This window comes from Lissotriton vulgaris, chromosome 7, assembly GCF_964263255.1.
Source record: "Lissotriton vulgaris chromosome 7, aLisVul1.2, whole genome shotgun sequence".
Lineage (NCBI taxonomy): Eukaryota > Metazoa > Chordata > Amphibia > Caudata > Salamandridae > Lissotriton > Lissotriton vulgaris.
The window spans coordinates 1016410329-1016432205 of record NC_141695.1 but is presented as its reverse complement, the minus strand read 5'-3'; the positions used below and the strand labels follow the sequence as shown (position 1 = coordinate 1016432205).

Sequence of the window (21877 nt, the reverse complement as noted above, 5' to 3'; positions counted from 1 at the left end):
ATGGGAGCCAGCCTCTCAGGGGCAGCGACTGTCCACTCTTGACAGAATGGTCTGCAAAATATATAGGTACATTTTCCAATTACCTTTGAATATATCGCCTGGACAAATAAGGCTGGAATTTTGCACTTCCCAAACAGTCTCTGACTCAGATGGTGGCTTTTGTGTCTTGCTATCATGGGTTCAGGTCGGCTTCAGAGGGTTCTTTGGGAAGCCACCTTTGGCAGGAACTAAATCTCAGGCCAAGCTCTCTGGCATGTGTCTACCTAATCCAGGCCTTGAACTCACTCAGCTTAAAAACGCCTGGGATTTATCGCTTGGCCACTGGGACCTTAAAAACTAGCCAAAACCAGTGCTCAGCTGCTATCACCTTCACTTCTCTTCACGCTACCTGGTAGTAACCCCCTCTTTTGCCAATATATGCCCAATGGTTTTTCCTAAAACTAATGTGAATATTTGCTGAAAAATAATTAAATGTGCTTTCAGCATTTACTATATCAGTGGGCACTGTTTTCAATTGCAAATGTATTTGGCTATTGCCTCTCTTTTTCCATTGCAGGATTTAATCGCATAGGAAATACAAAACACTTGTATAATTTATTGTAATATCCAATATTAACGTCTAGGACCACTTTGATTTCTGTACCAATTAATACCCAGGTCCTTTAACTTTTTCTGAGTCACCCCATTTATAATAATGGTTTTCTTGAAGTATAGGCTGGGGCTTTTACCTTCAGTAAAGCACTTTCCTGGCCCCCGTTGAAAAAAAAGCAAGGGTAAGACGCCTGCCAGTTATGCATGCAAGAACCGAAGAATATTGTCCATGTCCTATGTCTGTGTCGCTTTGGTACGGGGGATCGACCCAAGCTTCCGTGTATAAAGTGGAGCTTACGTCAGGAGGTGGTGCTTGCTTGTTTTGATCCTACAGACACCAGTTCGAATGGTACCATGATTAAATTCCTACAGAGATTTGAAAAGAAAGCAGCGAATAAGGATTCAGCCCCCAGTGGAGAGGTGGGAATTGCTTGAGGAGTCATCACATAAGCAATTATTCCCTCGCAACTGTGCCCAAAACAATCCTGTCTAATCCCCACAGAGGGCTTAACAGTACCTTTACTCTGAACCCACACCAGCATGACCGCGGTGATGTCTACCTTACTGGTTCTGTCAAGACTTTCAAGCCCAGTAATTAGGATTTTTTGCAATTTTTTTTTTATAAATCATCACCCTGCACCTTAAGGTTCTTGAAGTTAATAATGTTTGCGGTAGCAAATGTAATCAGGTGGAGCTACAATCTTCTCCATGCAAAGGAGGGCACATTAAGACATCTGCTGAGACAAGAAATTTTCGAGGGTGCATCAGACGTTTTTAAAAAATATGACGAATATCTTTCAAATGGCAGAGATCACCCCGGAAATGCTAAAAGGCTGGACAAACGCCCAAATGAAACTTTTCCTAAAATGCTTCACTCCGAAGTTAAGCTACGAATTAGATCACCAACACTGTAAAAAATTGTCAACATACAAATCTTTCGTAGATTCCTTGGAATATAAACAAAAACAACCATATATTGGGTTTTCATTGACTCATGGTGCAAGGAGGACAATCACCTTGTTAAGACTGGGCACCTTACCCATACTAACTTACACAGTAAAATGGCAGCCAGAGGGATCTTCGATTTGCCCCCTGTGTGAAGGGGGAGACCAAACCCTAGAGCACCTGTTGTATGTGTGTCCCAACTTGAAGGTAATTATTGCACGGACAAGATTTCTCGCCCCGATTTACCGATTCTGTAGAATCACCCGAGTGAATGAACTAATAGATTTATGCAAACAGCCTCCAAATGAATTTGTCTGCTATAACTTTTATAAATTTCTTAAATCTTTTTTACCATTGTACTGATTAAAATGTGTAACTATTTTTAAAATTTTTGTAAAATGTAAATTTGTGGTCCTCTGTAGAGTACCTATACAAATAAACTTTTTGACTTTGACTTTGTACCATTACAGATTTTACATTTTATTTATAGTTACACAAATATCTTTTAATGAGTCTTAACTGACCTTTCTGAGAATAAATGGGTCATTTTAAGAGCATTGTAGTGATGTTTTATTATGTGTCATATTGTAAAGGGTTTTATTAATTACGCAATAAAGACTTACTTAGTATATAACTGCAGATACCCTATAGGCCACATATTACAGTCCTGTCAAAATTGTTCAAATAGTTCTGCGCCCACTGCAAACATCTATGTGTAACAAGTGAGGCATTTTTTTTTATTACACAATCTTTCGTTCTTTTAAGGTTTATGATAAAGGTTCCCGCTATGTAGCATTCAACTAATAAATGGCAAAAAGTGGGTTTGTATTGTGTTAAGTAAATTGTTGTCTTTAGTTCAATAATACAGGCATGTCTACGAATACCACTAGCTAGGGTTCCTTGCCTGGCCTGTCTCTGACCTTTGACCTGTCTGGTTTCCGGAGGGAGGGTGACGGGGTGTCCAATCAGACTGCCATACCATTGAAGGTATGCCTGACATACGTTTAGCGGGCCCTTGTTTCGTGTTCTGGAAGCAAGCAGGATTTGTTGATCCTCTTCTAAACCAACATTATGTACTTTTGGGGAAGGACTGGGGGTTTCCAGCCACGTGCAGCAGATAGTATCGGAGGCGGTGTCTGCAGCTCGGACCCTGTCCTCCACTTGCCCCTTACCTATGCATCTACCTAAGGACCCCTTAAGGGGCCCATGGACCACTGCCTACTCTTAAAAAAGTAAACAGTAATGTTTCATTTTTCTTTTTTCAAATGCATTCCGTTTTCCTTTAAGGAAAACAGACTGCATAAAAGAACAGCTTTATTTGAAAAGCAGTCACAGACATGGTGGTCTGCTGACTCCAGCAGGCCACCATCCCTGGGAGTGATAGCCATTCCTAATGGGGTCGCAAATTGCACCTGCCTCATGAATATTAATAAGGCAGGCAATCTGCGACCCCGTTAGGAATCGCAAACAGTGTCTGAGACATTGTTGTACATTCCTATTTGCGAGCCGCCCCGAAGTGTCTTTGCAACAGTGTATTTTTTCAAGTAACTAGGTCACCACTGCTCCTGCAGTCAGCAATGTCCATGCTGAGGTATGTAAATACGGGGACAGGGCAGCAATCAAGCCCCACCTCCGAAAACTTAGGCTAGCGGAAATGAAGTAGATTGCTCCTTCTTTCTAAACCCTAGTGTTTATTCCTTGGTAGCAGGAGGTGAGAGGCTGAGGATTGATATATCGGCATCCCCACAGCAAAAATATTCTGAGGGATTACTGTGAGGTCAGGCGAGTATGAGCCTCTGCTATTGGCTGGATGGGAGGCCCTGGTCAGGACAGCAAACACGCTCTGTGCAGCAGCTGAGTTCACTCCATCGAGTGCCACTATTTCCCGTACGTGAGGACTTACGGTGGTAGTGAGCAGGCATGTATGCTTACCTACCTCAAAAACTGGGGGAAACGGTGCCTTCCTCAAATCAAAAGAAGCAGAGGGAGGCAGCCTCCACCTCTTAGAACTTCATAAACATCCCAGCTTCTTCAAATAAGCTCTGCGCAATCTGCAGCTCCCAGAGGGAACCCGCAGCATGACATATCACGTATTAGCACTTTCAATATAGGCTCTCTACTCTTAGGCTAAAGTCAGCAATCAGATATCAGTTTAATTCAAATACATGTACCTAATTAGTAATAGTGCAATTCCAGTTTCCTTCCGGCTTTCAATTTCTCCATAAAAGATGCTGGGGGAGGAAAGACAATCATCTTTTAAGAAGAAATATACACGCGCTTACGTTCGAATATTTAATGATGTGAAACAAAAACATATTGCTGTACTCATACTAATCAGTTCGAGAGAGTATTTATTATTTTTCACAGGGAAGCGCTTTTTGCTTCATTTCAGCTCAACCATCAAAGCAGTCATGATGGCAATCGGGCGGCAATGAACACAGCGCGGCTTAACAAAGGGACTACATGCCCCTGAGCGCCTTTTCATTTCACTATAACATACAAAAGGGTTGTTTTATAAACCACAACACACATCACATTGATAAATGCCACAATGTAGCATCCATGAAACGCCTGTTTAAACGTTTTCATAAAGCAAGGGCCATGATCTCTGCTGTTTTCACTGCACACAGGGGCAAATGAAGTTCCTTATTTATATATTTTTCCATAGCATTATACATATGAGGAGAAACCAAACTAACCGAAGATGCACAATGTTTTATGCAATTTTTATTTTTATTTTTACAGTTTTCTTGCAATGTTTCATACTGTGGTGTCAAAACACACGATACAAAAGGGGATGATGGACGGAGCGTTTGAGCAAGTCAAACACTCACCCCCAGTCAACTGATCTGGATTTAATCCATCACCATTCTTTAGCTCACTCTGCCACCGCAGTTCAGACATGGCCATATGCAAATCAGTCTGACCCCGTGCCTCATGGGAACAGTCCAGCCCGAACTGCCAAGCCATGTCTTCCCTGGACCGGAAACAAGTATCCTGGGACCGGTTTCGGGTTCATAATCCTCATCAGCCAGGCTATCTTGAATCCAGTGGCAAAGTGAGCAAGGGACTCACGTCTGAGAATACCCTGCCACTTTAGGGCGAACAAAGCGATACAAAAGAGGATGATGGACGGTGTCAAAACACAGCTATATTAAACAGTATTCAAACAAATATTAGGAAAACCAATAAGTATGGACTTGGCAAACTAGAGCAATTTTTATTTTTTGTAACCTAAAGCATATTCCACAGAAATACAAAAGTAGAAAGAAAAAAGAAAGAAAACGCCACCCACCAAAAACATACATATAAAAAAAAATCAAATACACATATCATTTTAAAATAACAGTGCAACTTTCAAGTAGGCAGTCTGAAAGTACAACATAAGGAAGTATTGTACTTAGTGGCACAACGAAAGGATACTACTGGGTTTGAAGTACTGTTCTCTGATGTATAGTTTAAATAAACAAAGATAACTAAAGAAAATAATAAAGAATGGAAAGAAGAAAGCATTGACAGAGCACCGTTTTGGACATCCAGCCATGGCAATGAAGTACTTCTTTTTAGGCTGATGGGAACTTGCGATCATGCAAAATGTCAGGCACAAAGTCACTCACAGTGTAAAGGAGCCAATGGCTGAAACAGGCTGACCCCTTACCCAATGCGGTATGCTGTGGCGAGCAGAAGTAGAATGTGAATAACAGATAAACAGACCAACAGATGAAGACGGCTGGCCCAAATCCACTACGTAAGCATTTATTTTCCATTTAGGATTTTTTTTATTATGAGTCTAATGAAAAAACCAAAGCTGTACCTAGGTCAAACCTAAAAAGTAAATACTTATCTAAAACAATACCGAATTTCTATGACAAAGCCTTTTATTAGGAACCAATATATACAACAACAATTTGTTTTGTTCGTTTGGGCGGTGCATTGAGTCTAGGCTATATCATTCACCTATAGCCAAGGTGTGCATTAATTGTCAGGATCAGATGCTGGTCAGATGAATGAGAGTGGTATAAGGCTCATGTACTCAACTTTAAGATTTTGAGAGGAGAGATTCTATAGGTAGATTCCAATCGTCAGCAGGTCTATTGATTATTTATCTGTGATATGATGATTGTTCAATTATTTCCCTGCCTCCTATTTCTTTCCAGTTCCCTACAGCTTGAAAGTTGGCATCACAGATTTTGAAAGCAGTCACATAACTATACACAGCATACTCAAAACTATACAACAAAATTAAATCTCAAAATGTTGCAAGTGAGGCTTGGCAGACGAAACATCAGATAACAACTGGAACACTACTATTCACAAACAAATTATTAGAACTTCATCTAAGCTGTTTTTGCTTGGATAGAATATAGGTCTGTTTCGCTTCACCTTTCTACTTCCTTCTGTGTCATTGCCTACTCTGTTCCTTAAACCTGAACCTGCAATAAAAAAGAATGGTGGCATGCTGTCTCACGGCAATAAATACATCAAATGTGATGTTAAGCCATTGTGCTAAGTCTCTGGCGAGTCAGATATTAACTGAATAGACAGATAAAACAGTGTTCAACAAATATGCTGTACAGTTACAGAAAATTTCAACCATAAATCTAAGCAACAGCCATCTCTCATTATGTTCCCAATCTTCAAGCGTAAAGGAAAATGAAGATCTCGCTCTTCCATCTCGCATTTGCTCCACCCAGAGCCTATGCAGAAGACCTATGTAATTCTGTGCAAGATCATTTCAACAGTTTTGCACAGACGGGAGGAAAACTAGACACCCGGGGATCTATTAGGATGGCGGTCAGAAAACCTCCCCGACCGCCATGGTGGCGGTGAAAGACCGCCCGCAAGGACCGCGGCATAACCGCCGGTCTAATTAGGATGATCCGCAGTCGAAATCCGACTGCGGTGGCAGTCGAAATCCGACTGCGGTGGTCGGATTCTGGCCATTAACATTGCAGTGGTCGCTGCTGCCAGCAGCACTGATGCAATGTTAATAGGAGCATGTCCTGCATCTCCCTGCACTGCGTGGAAGCACTGCACAGTGCCTGCCATTTGGTACAGGGAAATATAGGGGGGTACCATGGGTACCCCCCCAGTGCACCCACACCCCCCAACACATTGGGGGCCCGCGATGGGCCCCCGGAACATGTCTCTGCATGCCTTTCCATGGCGGTTCCACCTCTGCGGAAAGGCTGGCTACCGCCGGCATCATAATCGTGCTGGCGGTGCTTGGCCCTGATCCGCCACAATTGTAGCAGTCCAGTTCCGCAAGCCAGGCAAGAGGGGGGACTGCAACCGGCGGAAAAATGGAGGGCGGAATATCACACCGCCGCGGTCACGACCGCAATGCTAATCGGACAGGCGGTTTTCCAGGTGTCAACCGCGGGCGGATGGCCGCCACCGGTACGGCGGTTGCCTACGCTAGACCGGCGGTGGTTATTCGCCTGCCATCCTAATAGACCCCCAGATGCCCTTCGCGTCTTGCAAAAAAATGTGGTCGATGTCCTGCTCTCTTATTGTTGTAATGGAAGCAGGTATTGATTTGTAAACCTTCAGGAGGTGCCTCCACTTTAGATCTTTAACTCTTGACTTCTGTTAGGCTTTGTAGGTACATTGTGTATGATTAAAAGTCTTGGGGGAATCTTGTAAACTATCTCCAACCATGCTCCCCTCAGAGGGGAGGAAGTGCATAAACTTTGATGCAATGTTGCTAAATATTCTCATACTTGCATGGATACATCATATTAACCTTATCCCCATTCTCTAAAATCATATCTAAAACAATACCGAATTTCTATGACAAAGCCTTTTATTAGGAACCAATATATACAACAACAATTTGTTTTGTTCGTTTGGGCGGTGCATTGAGTCTAGGCTATATCATTCACCTATAGCCAAGGTGTGCATTAATTGTCAGGATCAGATGCTGGTCAGATGAATGAGAGTGGTATAAGGCTCATGTACTCAACTTTAAGATTTTGAGAGGAGAGATTCTATAGGTAGATTCCAATCGTCAGCAGGTCTATTGATTATTTATCTGTGATATGATGATTGTTCAATTATTTCCCTGCCTCCTATTTCTTTCCAGTTCCCTACAGCTTGAAAGTTGGCATCATAGATTTTTAAGATTTTGAAAGCAGTCACATAACTATTCACAGCATACTCAAAACTATACAACAAAATTAAATATCAAAATGTTGCAAGTGAGGCTTGGTAGACGAAACATCAGGTAACAACTGGAACACTACTATTCACAAACAAATTATTAGAACTTCATCTAAGCTGTTTTTGCATGGATAAAATATAGGCCTGTTTCGCTTCACCTTTCTACTTCCTTCTGTGTCTTTGCCTACTCTGTTCCTTAAACCTGAACCGGCAATAAAAAAGAATGGTGGCATGCTGTCTCACGGCAATAAATACATCAAATGTGATGTTAAGCCATTGTGCTAAGTCTCTGGCGAGTCAGATATTAACTGAATAGACAGATAAAACAGTGTTCAACAAATATGCTGTACAGTTACAGAAAATTTCAACCATGAACCTAAGCAACAGCCATCTCTCATTATGTTCCCAATCTTCAAGCGTAAAGGAAAATGAAGATCTCTCTCTTCCATCTCGCATTTGCTCCACCCAGAGCCTATGCAGAAGACCTATGTAATTCTTTGCAAGATCATTTCAACAGTTTTGCACAGACGGGAGGCAAACTAGACACCCGGGGATCTATTAGGATGGCGGTCAGAAAACCTCCCCGACCGCCATGGTGGCGGTGAAAGACCGCCCGCAAGGACCGCGGCATAACCGCCGGCCCAATTAGGATGATCCGCAGTCGAAATCCAACTGCGGCGGTGGGATCCTGGCCATTAACATTGCGGTAGGTTTAGTATACAAGGGAACCCAAAATAATGGCCAAGGACCATGGGTTAAGCTACTAATTTTATTTTACAAAGGTCCTAGGTTTATAATGATATCTAAAGGATTAATTTTCACAGGCTAAAAATAAAGACTGTGTTTTTTCTTCAGTGTCCAGCCGGACCTAGAAGTATTTATTTTCAAAGTAGTGAAAATAAACAACATAAAGCGAAAACATTTCGCACATTGATAACTGGGCACAAGCCTGTACCAAGTCAAAGGGAGACAATACAGAAGGAAAGGACAAAGAATTCACAGGCAAACAAGGAGAACAGGATGGCTTATAATACAATGCAAGAGGTTCTTGAATAAGCACAAACCCACAGTAACTGCCGGGAAATTAAAAATCATATAACGGGCAGTACTGCAAAACAGTCGACGAACGTTTCGATCCCTATCTCCAATAATATAGTGGGATCATCTTCAGGACTAGAATTGATTTTGCCTGAGTAGTCAAGTGAGCCTGTAGGGTATAAACAGGAAGAAAAAGAAAAAGAAGGATTTTTCTGTATCAAATATTTACAGTGTAAGTGCTAAAAGGCTAAAGTGCCAGTCAACAGCCGTTTTTCCATGCAAGGTGCAACGTGTGCATATGCAGTCGGGTGTTCCCAAAGGGCACGGATCTCATTGTGCTCGTGTTTGGGATGCATGACAATAGAACAAGCGAACAAGACATACCGCGTATATTTATGTGGAGGTGGTGCTAGGTGGCGGGGAATATGTTGTATTGGTGGTGATCAGAGTGAATTAGCGGGGATAATTACCACGAGCCGGGCTGGAGGGGCCAGTCGTGGATGAACAAGCTTCCAATCAGTTCCAATTACCGTTGATACCTGAAAGGATTTATTGTGGTTATTGTTCGTGTGTGACGGGTAATTACACACACTGCCTATTACGATTAAAAAATCACAATTACCGGGTGACGATTCCGAGGTACCACAATGAGGATAAAAATCGGCCAACAGCGATCGAATTTATTCGTGACCTAAAATGGAGGTATTATAATCCGAAATTAGAAAAGCTGCAATTATACCACGGTGACACTTTTTGTGCAATGAGAGTAAAAACCAACATTACCGGTTGAGCCTGGCGTTTAGCGTGGGCTCGGTACAGGACTTCAGTTGAAAGTGGGGTGATAGTCTGTGAATAGAGAATTATGAGTTGAGAATAGGAGTGTGGGGCAAGTGGCGAGTGAGTGGTGATGAGTGAGGACAATAAATTACCGTAACCGGAGATCGGTTTACTAGTAAGGCGCTCAATGGAAATGGCCTCTTCCGTGCGAGCCTGCAATGAGAAACGCACATGGATTATGTCGTGGGTGTTAACGGACTCGTTCGAATCCATTAGGGGGCCGCGATTCTGTCAAGAGCTTACCTTAAATTGCTCGTAGAGGGTCCGCAATGGGGTCCCGTCACTGCAGCGCAATAGCCGAATGGTGATGCAGACGCTCACCATTCGGCTATTGCGCTGCAGTGACGGGACCCCATTGCGGACCCTCTACGAGCAATTTAAGGTAAGCTCTTGACAGAATCGCGGCCCCCTAATGGATTCGAACGAGTCCGTTAACACCCACGACATAATCCATGTGCGTTTCTCATTGCAGGCTCGCACGGAAGAGGCCATTTCCATTGAGCGCCTTACTAGTAAACCGATCTCCGGTTACGGTAATTTATTGTCCTCACTCATCACCACTCACTCGCCACTTGCCCCACACTCCTATTCTCAACTCATAATTCTCTATTCACAGACTATCACCCCACTTTCAACTGAAGTCCTGTACCGAGCCCACGCTAAACGCCAGGCTCAACCGGTAATGTTGGTTTTTACTCTCATTGCACAAAAAGTGTCACCGTGGTATAATTGCAGCACTTCTAATTTCGGATTATAATACCTCCATTTTAGGTCACGAATAAATTCGATCGCTGTTGGCCGATTTTTATCCTCATTGTGGTACCTCGGAATCGTCACCCGGTAATTGTGATTTTTTAATCGTAATAGGCAGTGTGTGTAATTACCCGTCACACACGAACAATAACCACAATAAATCCTTTCAGGTATCAACGGTAATTGGAACTGATTGGAAGCTTGTTCATCCACGACTGGCCCCTCCAGCCCGGCTCGTGGTAATTATCCCCGCTAATTCACTCTGATCACCACCAATACAACATATTCCCCGCCACCTAGCACCACCTCCACATAAATATACGCGGTATGTCTTGTTCGCTTGTTCTATTGTCATGCATCCCAAACACGAGCACAATGAGATCCGTGCCCTTTGGGAACACCCGACTGCATATGCACACGTTGCACCTTGCATGGAAAAACGGCTGTTGACTGGCACTTTAGCCTTTTAGCACTTACACTGTAAATATTTGATAGAGAAAAATCCTTCTTTTTCTTTTTCTTCCTGTTTATACCCTACAGGCTCACTTGACTACTCAGGCAAAATCAATTCTAGTCCTGAAGATGATCCCACTATATTATTGGAGATAGGGATCGAAACGTTCGTCGACTGTTTTGCAGTACTGCCCGTTATATGATTTTTAATTTCCCGGCAGTTACTGTGGGTTTGTGCTTATTCAAGAACCTCTTGCATTGTATTATAAGCCACCCTGTTCTCCTTGTTTGCCTGTGAATTCTTTGTCCTTTCCTTCTGTATTGTCTCCCTTTGACTTGGTACAGGCTTGTGCCCAGTTATCAATGTGCGAAATGTTTTCGCTTTATGTTGTTTATTTTCACTACTTTGAAAATAAATACTTCTAGGTCCGGCTGGACACTGAAGAAAAAACACAGTCTTTATTTTTAGCCTGTGAAAATTAATCCTTTAGATATCATTATTAACATTGCGGTGGTAGCTGCTGCCAGCAGCACTGATGCAATGTTAATAGGAGCATGTCCTGCATCTCCCTGCACTGCGTGGAAGCACTGCACAGTGCCTGCCATTTGGTACAGGGAAATATAGGGGGGTCCATGGGTACCCCCCCAGTGCACCCACACCCCCCAACACATTGGGGGCCCGCAATGGGCCCCCGGAACATGTCTCTGCATGCCTTTCCATGGCGGTTCCACCTCTGCGGAAAGGATGGCTATCGCCGGCATCATAATCGTGCTGGCGGTGCTTGGCCCTGATCCGCCACAATTGTAGCGGTCCAGTTCCGCAAGCCAGGCAAGAGGGGGGGACTGCAACCGGCGGAAAAATGGAGGGCGGAAAATCACACCGCCGCGGTCACGACCGCTATGCTAATCGGACAGGCGGTTTTCCAGGTGTCAACCGCGGGCGGATGGCCGCCACCGGTACGGCGGTTGCCAACGCCGGACCGGCGGCGGTTATCCGCCTGCCATCCTAATAGACCCCCAGATGCCCTTCACGTCTTGCAAAAGAATGTGGTCGATGTCCTGCTCTCTTATTGTTGTAATGGAAGCAGGTATTGATTTGTAAACCTTCAGGAGGTGCCTCCACTTTAGATCTTTAACTCTTGACTTATGTTAGGCTTTGTAGGTACATTGTGTATGATTAAAAGTCTTGGGGGAATCTTGTAAACTATCTCCAACCATGCTCCCCTCAGAGGGGAGGAAGTGCATAAACTTTGATGTAATGTTGCTAAATATTCTCATACTTGCATGGATACATCATATTAACCTTATCCCCATTATCTAAAATCATACACATTATCCTATTATAGAAAACATCTAACGTGCATACTTGTCGGAGACTAGCCCCGAGGTGCTGACGTGCAGCTGCAACCTCAACGTAACTGCTGCCTACTTTAAGATGAGATACATTTTGAAGTGTTCTTAAATCACTTAATGTGGAAGACAGAGTGACAGGACTTCATTCCAAATCGGGGGGACGGGAGAGGTATTTGTACCCTGTGCATTCTAAACTCACAGACTAGTAACCAGGAAGGCATGCCCTCCTTGTGGTCTAATGAACCAGTTACCTTTTGAAGAAAAAGTAGATGTTACCCATAAAGGGCGTGCTACATAGGATCTTAAATGTAATTCTCTGACGAACTGGAAGTTAGTGAAGACAGTGCAGATCTAGTGACATGTTGGCAGTGTGACATGTGGTCAGTGTGGCATAGTCCCATCAGAATGAAGGCATCAGAATGAAGGCAGCAGAATTAATCACTTTTTGAAGGTGGAGAAAAGGATACTGAGGTCTATCTAGAAATGTTCTATTCAAGTGGTCCAATTTAGATAACACAAGGACTATCACTCTGTATATTCTTTCTGGATAAGCGAAAAAAAGGAAGATTCTCCTCAGCAGCCCAGAATATACAATCCATATTTAGTTCCAGAAGCAATAGAGATTTACATCAAAGAACAGTGGAAAATGCAGCACGTAAATGTACATTTAAAAAGATTAATACAGTAATACAAGATAAATTATCAAGGCAAGTCCCATAGCTAAAATTTTAACCTAGGCCAAACCACACTGAATGCTGTGGCTAGGCAAGAGGATCACAGTAATGTTGTCAGTGCAGAGTTTAGGTGATACTGAGACATGGACTAGAATCTGGAAAATGGCTGGTGGGCAAATGTCTAGCACCAAGATCCACAGTTCAGGGCAGTCTCCGATAACCGTATCACGTTTTAGCAAAGAAATGGTGATTGGCCATCAGAAATAATTCCTAAAAGGAAGTTACAATAATTGGTTATTAAGGGTGGCCCATTATCTATACCATTCTTGCACAGATGGTCATTTATTCCATCCATGGGGATGTTCTTATTCTTTCTTCCCATTTGGATCCTGTTGGACCTGACATCCTTGTTGTGGTTTACCCCCCAACCTTTAGCCTTCCATCCTCCTGTTTTTGCCAGCTTTAGGACTCTGCACACTTTAGGACTGCTAACCAGTGCTACAGTGCTTGTGCTCTCTCCTTTAAACAAGGTAATATTGACTTACACTCAATTGACACATTTAATTTACTTTTAAGTCCCTGGTACAGTTGTACTACAGGTACCCAGGACATGTAAATTAAATGCTACTAGTAGGTCTGATGCACTCATTGTGCCACACCTTAAGTAGCCTTTCAAACATGCCTCAGGCCTGCCATTGCAGCTTGTGTGTGCAGTTTTAAACTGTCGTTTCGACCTGGCAATGTAAACTTTTTGTCAGGCTCAACCCTTTCTTTTTAACGCATACAAGTCACCCGTAGGGTAGGCCCTAAATAGACTATGGTGCAGGGTGAAATGTATTCATAAAGTAGGACATGTACTTTTAACTTTTACTTGTCCTGGTAGTGGAAAACGCTTTGGTTTTCACTACTGAAAGGTCTGCCTCTCCCATAGGATAACAGTGGGTTACCTTGTTACATTTTAAAAGCGATAACTTTCAATTTGGAGCAGGTAAGCATGTGTAGTTTGGCGTCTAAAGAATTGCAATTTAAAACCCACTTTAATGGTAAAATCGGATTTTAAGTCAAAATTATGAAACTGCCACTTTGAGAAAGTTGGCATTTTCTTCTCGTAACATTTTTTATCCTGGGTCATATGGCAAGATGTAGCTGGCAGTTAGTCTTTGTGTATTGCTCCCAGGCAGTGAGACAAAGGAGAAAAAGGTGTTGGCAGTATGGGCCATCTCTGACTTGATAGGGGGGCATAGCTGTCACCTACCACACTTAAACCTCACAAAGGCTCTGTCTCAACACTCTCACAAAGGGTATACATTTGTGTACCCAGATAAGCGGGTGCCTAGGCAGGAAATTGCAAACATCAATGGGGGTAGAAACCTCAAGAACCTTCTACAACTTCAAAGCTGGCACCAGGTATAAATATCGGACCCTCAGACCAAACTCTTCAGAACACCTCTGGACCAGTGAAAGTCTCAGAAGGACTGCTGTGCTGCTCTGCTGCAAGAAGGACTGCTACTCTGCTGCTCAGCTACTCTGCTGCCCTGGTGCCTGAGTGAAAAGGACTGGGTCTGCATCTTGAACCCAGGATCACCAGAGTAATTCCCCATGCTAGCTGGCTGGCCTCCTAATCAGAGCATAAGGGACAGAAAAGGTTGAACTACTTTCAACCCAGCACCTGGACTCTGTCTGCTGTGAGTCCTGACCCCAAGGGGTGCCATCTCAGTCCTGGACCCTTGGAAGTGGGCCTGAAGGTGCTCTGCCAGTCCAACTGTGGTCATTTGGGCAGAACCGACACAGCAAGATGTGTCCGCCTCGGAACCGGCTCTGCGCGATGCACCCCCAACGTAGTACTTCACATCGCAAGTCTTTGTCAACGCCACCCTAGACAGCGACACAGGAACTAGCATCACAAGCCTCTTCGGCGGCTTCATTGGAACCACTTCTGTGAAACACATTCTTGACGCAGGACCTCATATCGAATCCCACAGCTCATTGGAACTGCCGCTGCGCACCGCATCCTTAAAGCGGGATCTTGCACAGCTCTCCAACCAGGATTTAAGGTACATTGTTCAGTAGGCCTGACTTGGCCATTGTATCTGGCCCACCCTCCATCACAGCATGCCTGAACTTGTAACTTTGTCCCGGTCAGGCGCGACCAGATAACCACAGTTGCAGGACCTCACATCGAATCCCACAGCTCATTGAAACCGCCGCTGCGCACAGCATCCTCAAAGCGGGATCTTGCACAGCATCCTCAAAGCGGGATCTTGCACAGCTCTCCAACCAGGATTTAAGGTACCTTGTTCAGTAGGCCTAACTTGGCCATTGTATCTGGCCCACCCTCCATCACAGCCTGCCTGAACTTGTAACTTTGTCCCGGTCAGGCGCAACCAGATAACCACAACTGGCACTTTGTGCTTCTAGCCACTATATTTACCGGAACTGCACATCTCCAGTTTACTAACTGGATGTTGGTTGTTTTGGTGTTAAATAATTTATTTAATATTACGCTATGTTTCTAAATTGGAGTGAGATTTTTCTTGTGCTGTGTTCTCACTTTATTACTGTTCTAAGCGCAGCATAAATACTTTAAACATTGCCTCTAAGTTGACCTGACTCCTTTGTGCCAAGCTACCAGAGCATTAAGCGCAGGTTAATTTGGGGTTTGCTTGTGTTTCACCCTGACAAGAATTGTGGTTGCTCGACCAGTAATCCATACAGGGGCTGGAGGCATTTTGTGATTTACTTGGAGTGGCTTATTTGCTATTTCTGCTACCCAGAGTATTTTGTTCAAAAAGCACTTCATTTCTTTCTTAAAAGTATTACATTTTTTTCTGTTATTTTATTCGCCCTCCAGCAATTATTGCAACCACAGAGGCTGTCTAATCTGGACCACTTTTCTTTTAGATCCATCCCAGAGGGCTACCATCAGTGCCATTATTTGTCATTGTTATCCTGAGGAGACATATGATGCGTGAGGTAGGCTGAGGAACATTCCACAAAGTAGATACAGCATTAAAAAGAGCGTTGTCAGCCCATGAAACCTAAATGAAAAGATATTTCTGATTTGGAATCAATTTCAATTACCTACTTCAAATCTGACAAAGTAAATCTGATGGTGGCAGATTGTGTGGATTCAAGTTTGATGCAGGTTGGTGCATTTTTGCCACCATTGTACACCCAAAAATTATTTAAAAGGCTTTAAAAAAAGTATCAACATTCCTGGCTTTCAATAATAATATTGACTCATTTGTATCACAGTTATACGGCAAAATCCTTACAAACCAGCAAGGGGTATTACTTTATATATTATAGTAATAATAATATTCAGAATAATTTGTTTTTCATTTTACAACTCGTTTTTTGGATTATCAGTCAATCATTCAGTTTTAAAGCAAACCAAAACACAATAAACTCAAGTCAAGTTCACAACATGAGGCCTATGTAGCTCAAATTAGGTCTTTAACATAGGATCAAAATCTTCCAAACTTAAGGTATAATCATATAAGAAACATGGTTACAACTTAACGTTCCATACTGCAATCAGTTTCTGTCTACGTCGGAGCGGTAGGCCAGCTTTTCTAGCACTCTAACAATATATTTTGAAGACAAACCCTTTTCAAGCAGAGAGACACATCTAGAAATGATATTCCCTCCCCTTGTTTGATCTCTCGGTTTGAATGTGTTTTGATTAACTTTTCGTTGCTATGTTCAATGATCCATTGGATAACCCCTCTAGGTATAGCAAGCTCTACAGGGTACAACAGGCAATCACAAAATAACTCCCCCAAACTCCCTTCAGGCATCTTTTCTCCCCCACCGGAGCCACCAAGTCTCTTCGCTAAATCAAGGTGCTGCAACATCAGAATTCTGGTTTTCTTAAGTTTCAATGTCAGCCTCATCTGGGCTTTTTATGTCTCCATGATGCTGGGAAATTGCAGTATACTAGTCCTCTAGCTTGAAGGGATTTTGGAGTTTCAGTATTCGGAGGAGCTTTGGGTATGACAGCGCCTTTAACTCTCTGCGAAGCAGTCCAAAAACGGCCCCATTGTTTGTTCTTTAAATGCTAGGTTCAGCCTCAGGGAGTTTACCCTGGCTCTAGGACTAAGCATTGGCAAGTAAATAATTAAATTGAGGAGCTAGCTTAAGTGACTACACCTCCTAAGAAACACTTTCCTACTTGCTTTTATTATGTCCATCATATTCATTGATAGAGCTGATACAATGCAGACTCTGCAAAATAGCAACTCTATGGATAGTCGTACAATTCAATAATTCCGGGTTAGGGTCCTTCCAGGACGGTTTCTGATATATACTTTCTTAACTGGGTCTGCCTATGTGCCTTGGAGGAGTTGTCTATCAAACGGCCTGAAACGTCTGCTCCTGCACAGCTTTGCTCAACAGAGGATGGAGGCAGGCCTATTTCAATACTTGAATAAGTAACAGAAAGCAAGTTGCAAACAACGCATGCCTACACCAAAACAATTATGTAGGGTTTTGGTGCTCAGATTTCCTAGACATGGCCTACATTATCCCTGTAGTCCTGGGTACAATCTACCAGGTTGGAGTAGACAGCTGTCAGAGAGGCTCTATGTATAGTTTCGATTACCTGCACTTGCTGTGTCGGACAGTGAGTGAATACTGGAATAAGATGGTGCCACGCTTGTACAACAGTTTGGGAAACACTCACTATATAGCTTTAACACTGCATGTTACACTACAACTGAGATTTAAGGAGTAGAAGATACAATACATAACGGGAGTGTCCTGGATCCTATACGACAGTTTTGCTGTGTAATGCTGCGTAATGCAGAATTTATTTAATATTTAGAACCAACCTATGCAAGTTAAAAGTGTTAAAATGATACAAAACGTGAAAGGGAAGTTTTATGGAGTACTGTTTTTAAGTATTACTAAAATATAAAAAAAGACACATTTTTATACATATCATTAAAAAAGACGTTGATAACATGAAAAAAGCGTAGCCATAAATACCCAGATGGCTTGCAATTAGCCTCATTATGTAATTCAGTACATATTTTTATGGTATAATAAATATATTGTAGGCTACAGTGAACTACAACATGTACATGAACTTGAACAATTCTGCTTTTCTTTATAGGTTTAAGAAGTGACTTTCGAAAGTTACTGAAGTAACATTAACGACTACGATTGTGCCACACAAAACAAAAATTCAATAGGCAAACTAAGAGTCACTCATCTTGCTAACAGTCATTAGACTGTCTGGAACCGCTGTAGTACAGAACTTGCCACGACTGCAACTAAAGGCAAAGTTTCAGCTATAGTCGTTTCAAGATCAATTGATTTCATTTTACTACTTCATCTGTATGCTATCCGCAATATTTCTATTCCAGGCAATAAATGTGAAATATATGCTTAAGGAATTTTCCTTGCTTTTCATTTTTCCTACTTTTACATGAAACTGACTTAGAAAAAAGGCAAATTAACTATTAAAATAATGTGTCTTCCACACAAAGACATGCGTTAAAGAATAACAAATAATTCACCAAAACCTTTAAAACATCTGGAATGCTAAGTTATTTAATAACTACGAAAAGCATTTAGATTAATCTGTGGCAGTGAAATGGCAATCAAGTGCAAATACATATCCCTACCACATCCCTTTAATGTTCTTATACAAATTCATAAATCGTTTTTTCTCTGTGAAAACACATCATTAATGAACAGTGGGATAATGGGAACCTGAAGTAATAATAGTAGGCTATACTAGCAACGGCTTACCTTGGATGTCCGTTGAAGTTGGTCTCCAACGTATGTTTTCCGAAACTGATCCAAAAACCAAAGAATGGCAAGTTCAACTTTCTCGTTACCCGATTGAGGTAATCGCGAGTCCGTCAATGCCATCAACTGGAAAACTCTAAGGAGAGAAAAATAACACAATAATTTCAGTACTGAGAGTAAGTTTTGTTTTAATAGAAGACGCAGACAAATTGCTCCAAGCTGAACATAAGCAACTGGGGTGTAGGTGTATTAACAAGATTTAAAACCACACACAAAAGTCTTACAGGTGGGTGTTAAGTTATGTTGTTGTTGCAGTCTACAGTTCTGGAATTTTCTTCACAAACCAGATCCTGAGTCATACAATCATGAGAGGTTCGGTGTTTTGGTCTGATACTGGTTGGGTGGTGGTGTAATGTTCAATGAGTTGTGTGTGGGTGTTTGAATACATTCTCCAAAAGGTCTGTCCCAGGAAAATTTACATTCACATATCGATCTCTTAAACAGGTAACATGCCCTTAGTCCAGCAACTGGAGGCAGCCTGTGTAGTAATTATCTTTACCACTGTTCATATTTAGATGCTAGTGTAAAAAGTGAAGATTCAAAAAAAGTTGTAAACAATATTTTGATGGCAACGTTTTAGTCCCCCAAAAAGAATCTTTGCCTTCATTATATTTTCCACTTGTTATTTTTAACTATCATGGATCTTGTATTGCCTCTTTAAGCATTCTTGAGGAATGCATACACCATTCCTTATAAAGCAGAGGCCTGAAATAAATCAATATCACTATTATCAACCTGAGCAGATGAGATGTTCATAATTAGCAACCTGTGTTTATAAGAGCTAAAAACAACAAATCAAAGCCCACAGGCACTATGTTTTGATTTGTTTATATGGGATTAAAGTTAAGAAGTGTATGCATGTGCAGAACTTCAAAACTCAAGAAGTTTCCAAGAACCCAGTTTTCTTCTATTCTGTCAGTCGTGTAGATATAATTAATACAGACTATACAAACATGTGAAATCCAAATCAAATGTGGTCATACATGTCAGATGTAACAGAATACAGTGGTTTGCTTCATACAGTAGCTTCATCCATGTGCTTTATCAAAAACCATCTATTTTCTGATTCCACCGTAAAAAAATGTTACCAGTGACTAGCCTAGCAGATTTCCTGTTTTTCAAATAGACATGGGGCTTTTACTCTTCAATGCTCACTGTATTTCTCCGCCAGTCTTTCTGCATTACCACGTCATCCTTCTAAGGATATCACTTCTCAGTTGTACTACTTATTTCCAGTTGCTGTCACCATTATATATCCTGGCCATCCGCACTAGTCTTGGAGTGACCAATTATACATTATGTCTCAGTGCACCATATCATGAATGATTGTGAATAACAACGCTGGCATACAATCCACTGGAGCAGTAAGTCTGTGACGCCAAAGGAAAAGGTATTGTTTGCTTCTCCTACGATGAAGCTTGAAAGCCCTCTAGACTGTTAAATAGTACAGTACTGTACGGTACAAAACGTGTGTTGTCTGATTGTGCAATAATTTACTCTTTATTTACAGCTTTATTAACTGGCCAATCCTCATTTTTCAATAATTATTGCTGGAAGTAAACTTACACCAGTGCATTCAAAGATAATGTGACTTTTTCTGAAGTCATCACAGATGAGATAAGAAGCCAAGTGTTATACTTTTATTACCCCCTATGTCTTTGGTGAAGTCAAAGAGTTTATTGTATATGATTACTTAAAATCGTTACAATGTACATTTTTTTAAAAGATTTTTTTTAACTTAATCTTCCATTAAATACTTCTTTTCAGTGTCATGGTTACCAAGATTTTAAAATATGAAACAACATTATAATACACCTAAATTGTAATCTAACCGTTTAAAACGATCTGTACGGGTTCTAGTTAAAAACTTTCAGAATTGCGCAGTGTCCGAAAAAGTCCTGAATTACTTTCAGCTAGATCCTATTCGAGATATAATGTCCAATTTATCTTTGTCATATGCGACGCCCCTGTCGTCCTTGATTATGCTTTATTTGTGGCCTCTAGATCGTCTTGCATTAAAAGGTTCCTTACTTTTGCTAGGTATTTGACACCCCGTCAAGCCAAGATAATTGAGGATCCTTCCAGCCAACCTATCACCGCTTGCCTACAAGTGCGAATATTCGATTCATTAAAAATTGGTCTTAAAAGCCCCCTATGTCTTTGGTGAAATTACACTACTGTTATAACGTGTGTGTAACAGAAACTAAAAAGGTATAATTGGTTCATTAGGCAGTTATGTCCTTCAGTAAATCTGTCAGTTTTTAACAACATATTACTAAAACTAGCAGAGGCAGCAGTGCAGTCTAAGTCCAGGAAGAAAGACATTTTAGAAACATAAATACAAATATGTTTGACTTCTTCAGTGCTGTACTTACCGACATGATAATTCTCCATCCATGGCATCATGTTCATCCGTACTAGTGTAAGTTAATCTTCCTCCAATAACAGTACCAACTAAGTATATAAGCCAGGCCAAACGTCCTGTTTTGAAGAAATAAAAAACATTTATCATTTAAAAAAATTATGTATGGCTGTTACATAGAACGTTTATTTGGCAAGTATTAATCAAGGTTCCTCAATTTTGTTAAAGTGTGTTCATATCTGACAAATAGAATATTGTCTCCCCAATGGTAGGGCCTTTGTTAAATCATTTTCCGAATCATAAAAAAGACTGCAGTTCATAGATGTAGACCATCTTATTGCTCTCTGAATGAAATAGTTAAATGCAAACACCAAGTCCGCTTCCAGCGGGCGGGATCTTAAAAAATCCTTCTACCCACTGGGAGCGGCCTTTTGAGATGTTTCCATGCCCGCTAAGCAGGCAGGGAAACAGATCAAAAGATTGCTCCCGCCTGCAGGGATCAGCATTATTAGCTGCTCGCTGCAGGCGGGAGCATTGCCGGCTCGTCTATATGCAGGGAGTGGGCTGGGGCCGCAGAGCTACCCCCCACCCCCCCTAGCCTCCCAACAAATGTATGGTGGGGTCCCTGCCCTGAAAGTGGCCTGGGGAGGGGGGCCATGAGTGTCCTGCCCTGCAATATGCGCCTGACCCCGGGAACAGGGTACCCAGAGCAGAGATCACCCTGTCCCCCTGCAATTTGCACTGGGCCCTAAGGGATGGGATCACCGGGGCCAAAGTCAGGGACCTCAGAAATTCACCAGTTATAGTTAGCAGCGCTAACTATAACTTGCACCCACGCCATGCACTGCTTATGATCTCACATGACAATACTCATGACATGTTCTAGGACATC

At 42.0% G+C, this 21877-nt stretch overlaps 1 protein-coding gene across 1 annotated transcript in view; it reads right to left on the bottom strand.

Moving 5' to 3' along the window:
- Positions 1-21877, bottom strand: part of RANBP17 (RAN binding protein 17) — a 1388837-nt gene that overhangs the window by 886809 nt on the left and 480151 nt on the right. The window contains exons 13-14 of the mRNA XM_086931437.1: positions 20999-21104; positions 18564-18699 (exon numbers count right to left, since the gene is read on the bottom strand). Coding sequence (XP_086787563.1) covers positions 18564-18699; positions 20999-21104 — 242 coding nt within the window. The remainder of the gene's footprint in view (positions 1-18563; positions 18700-20998; positions 21105-21877) is intronic.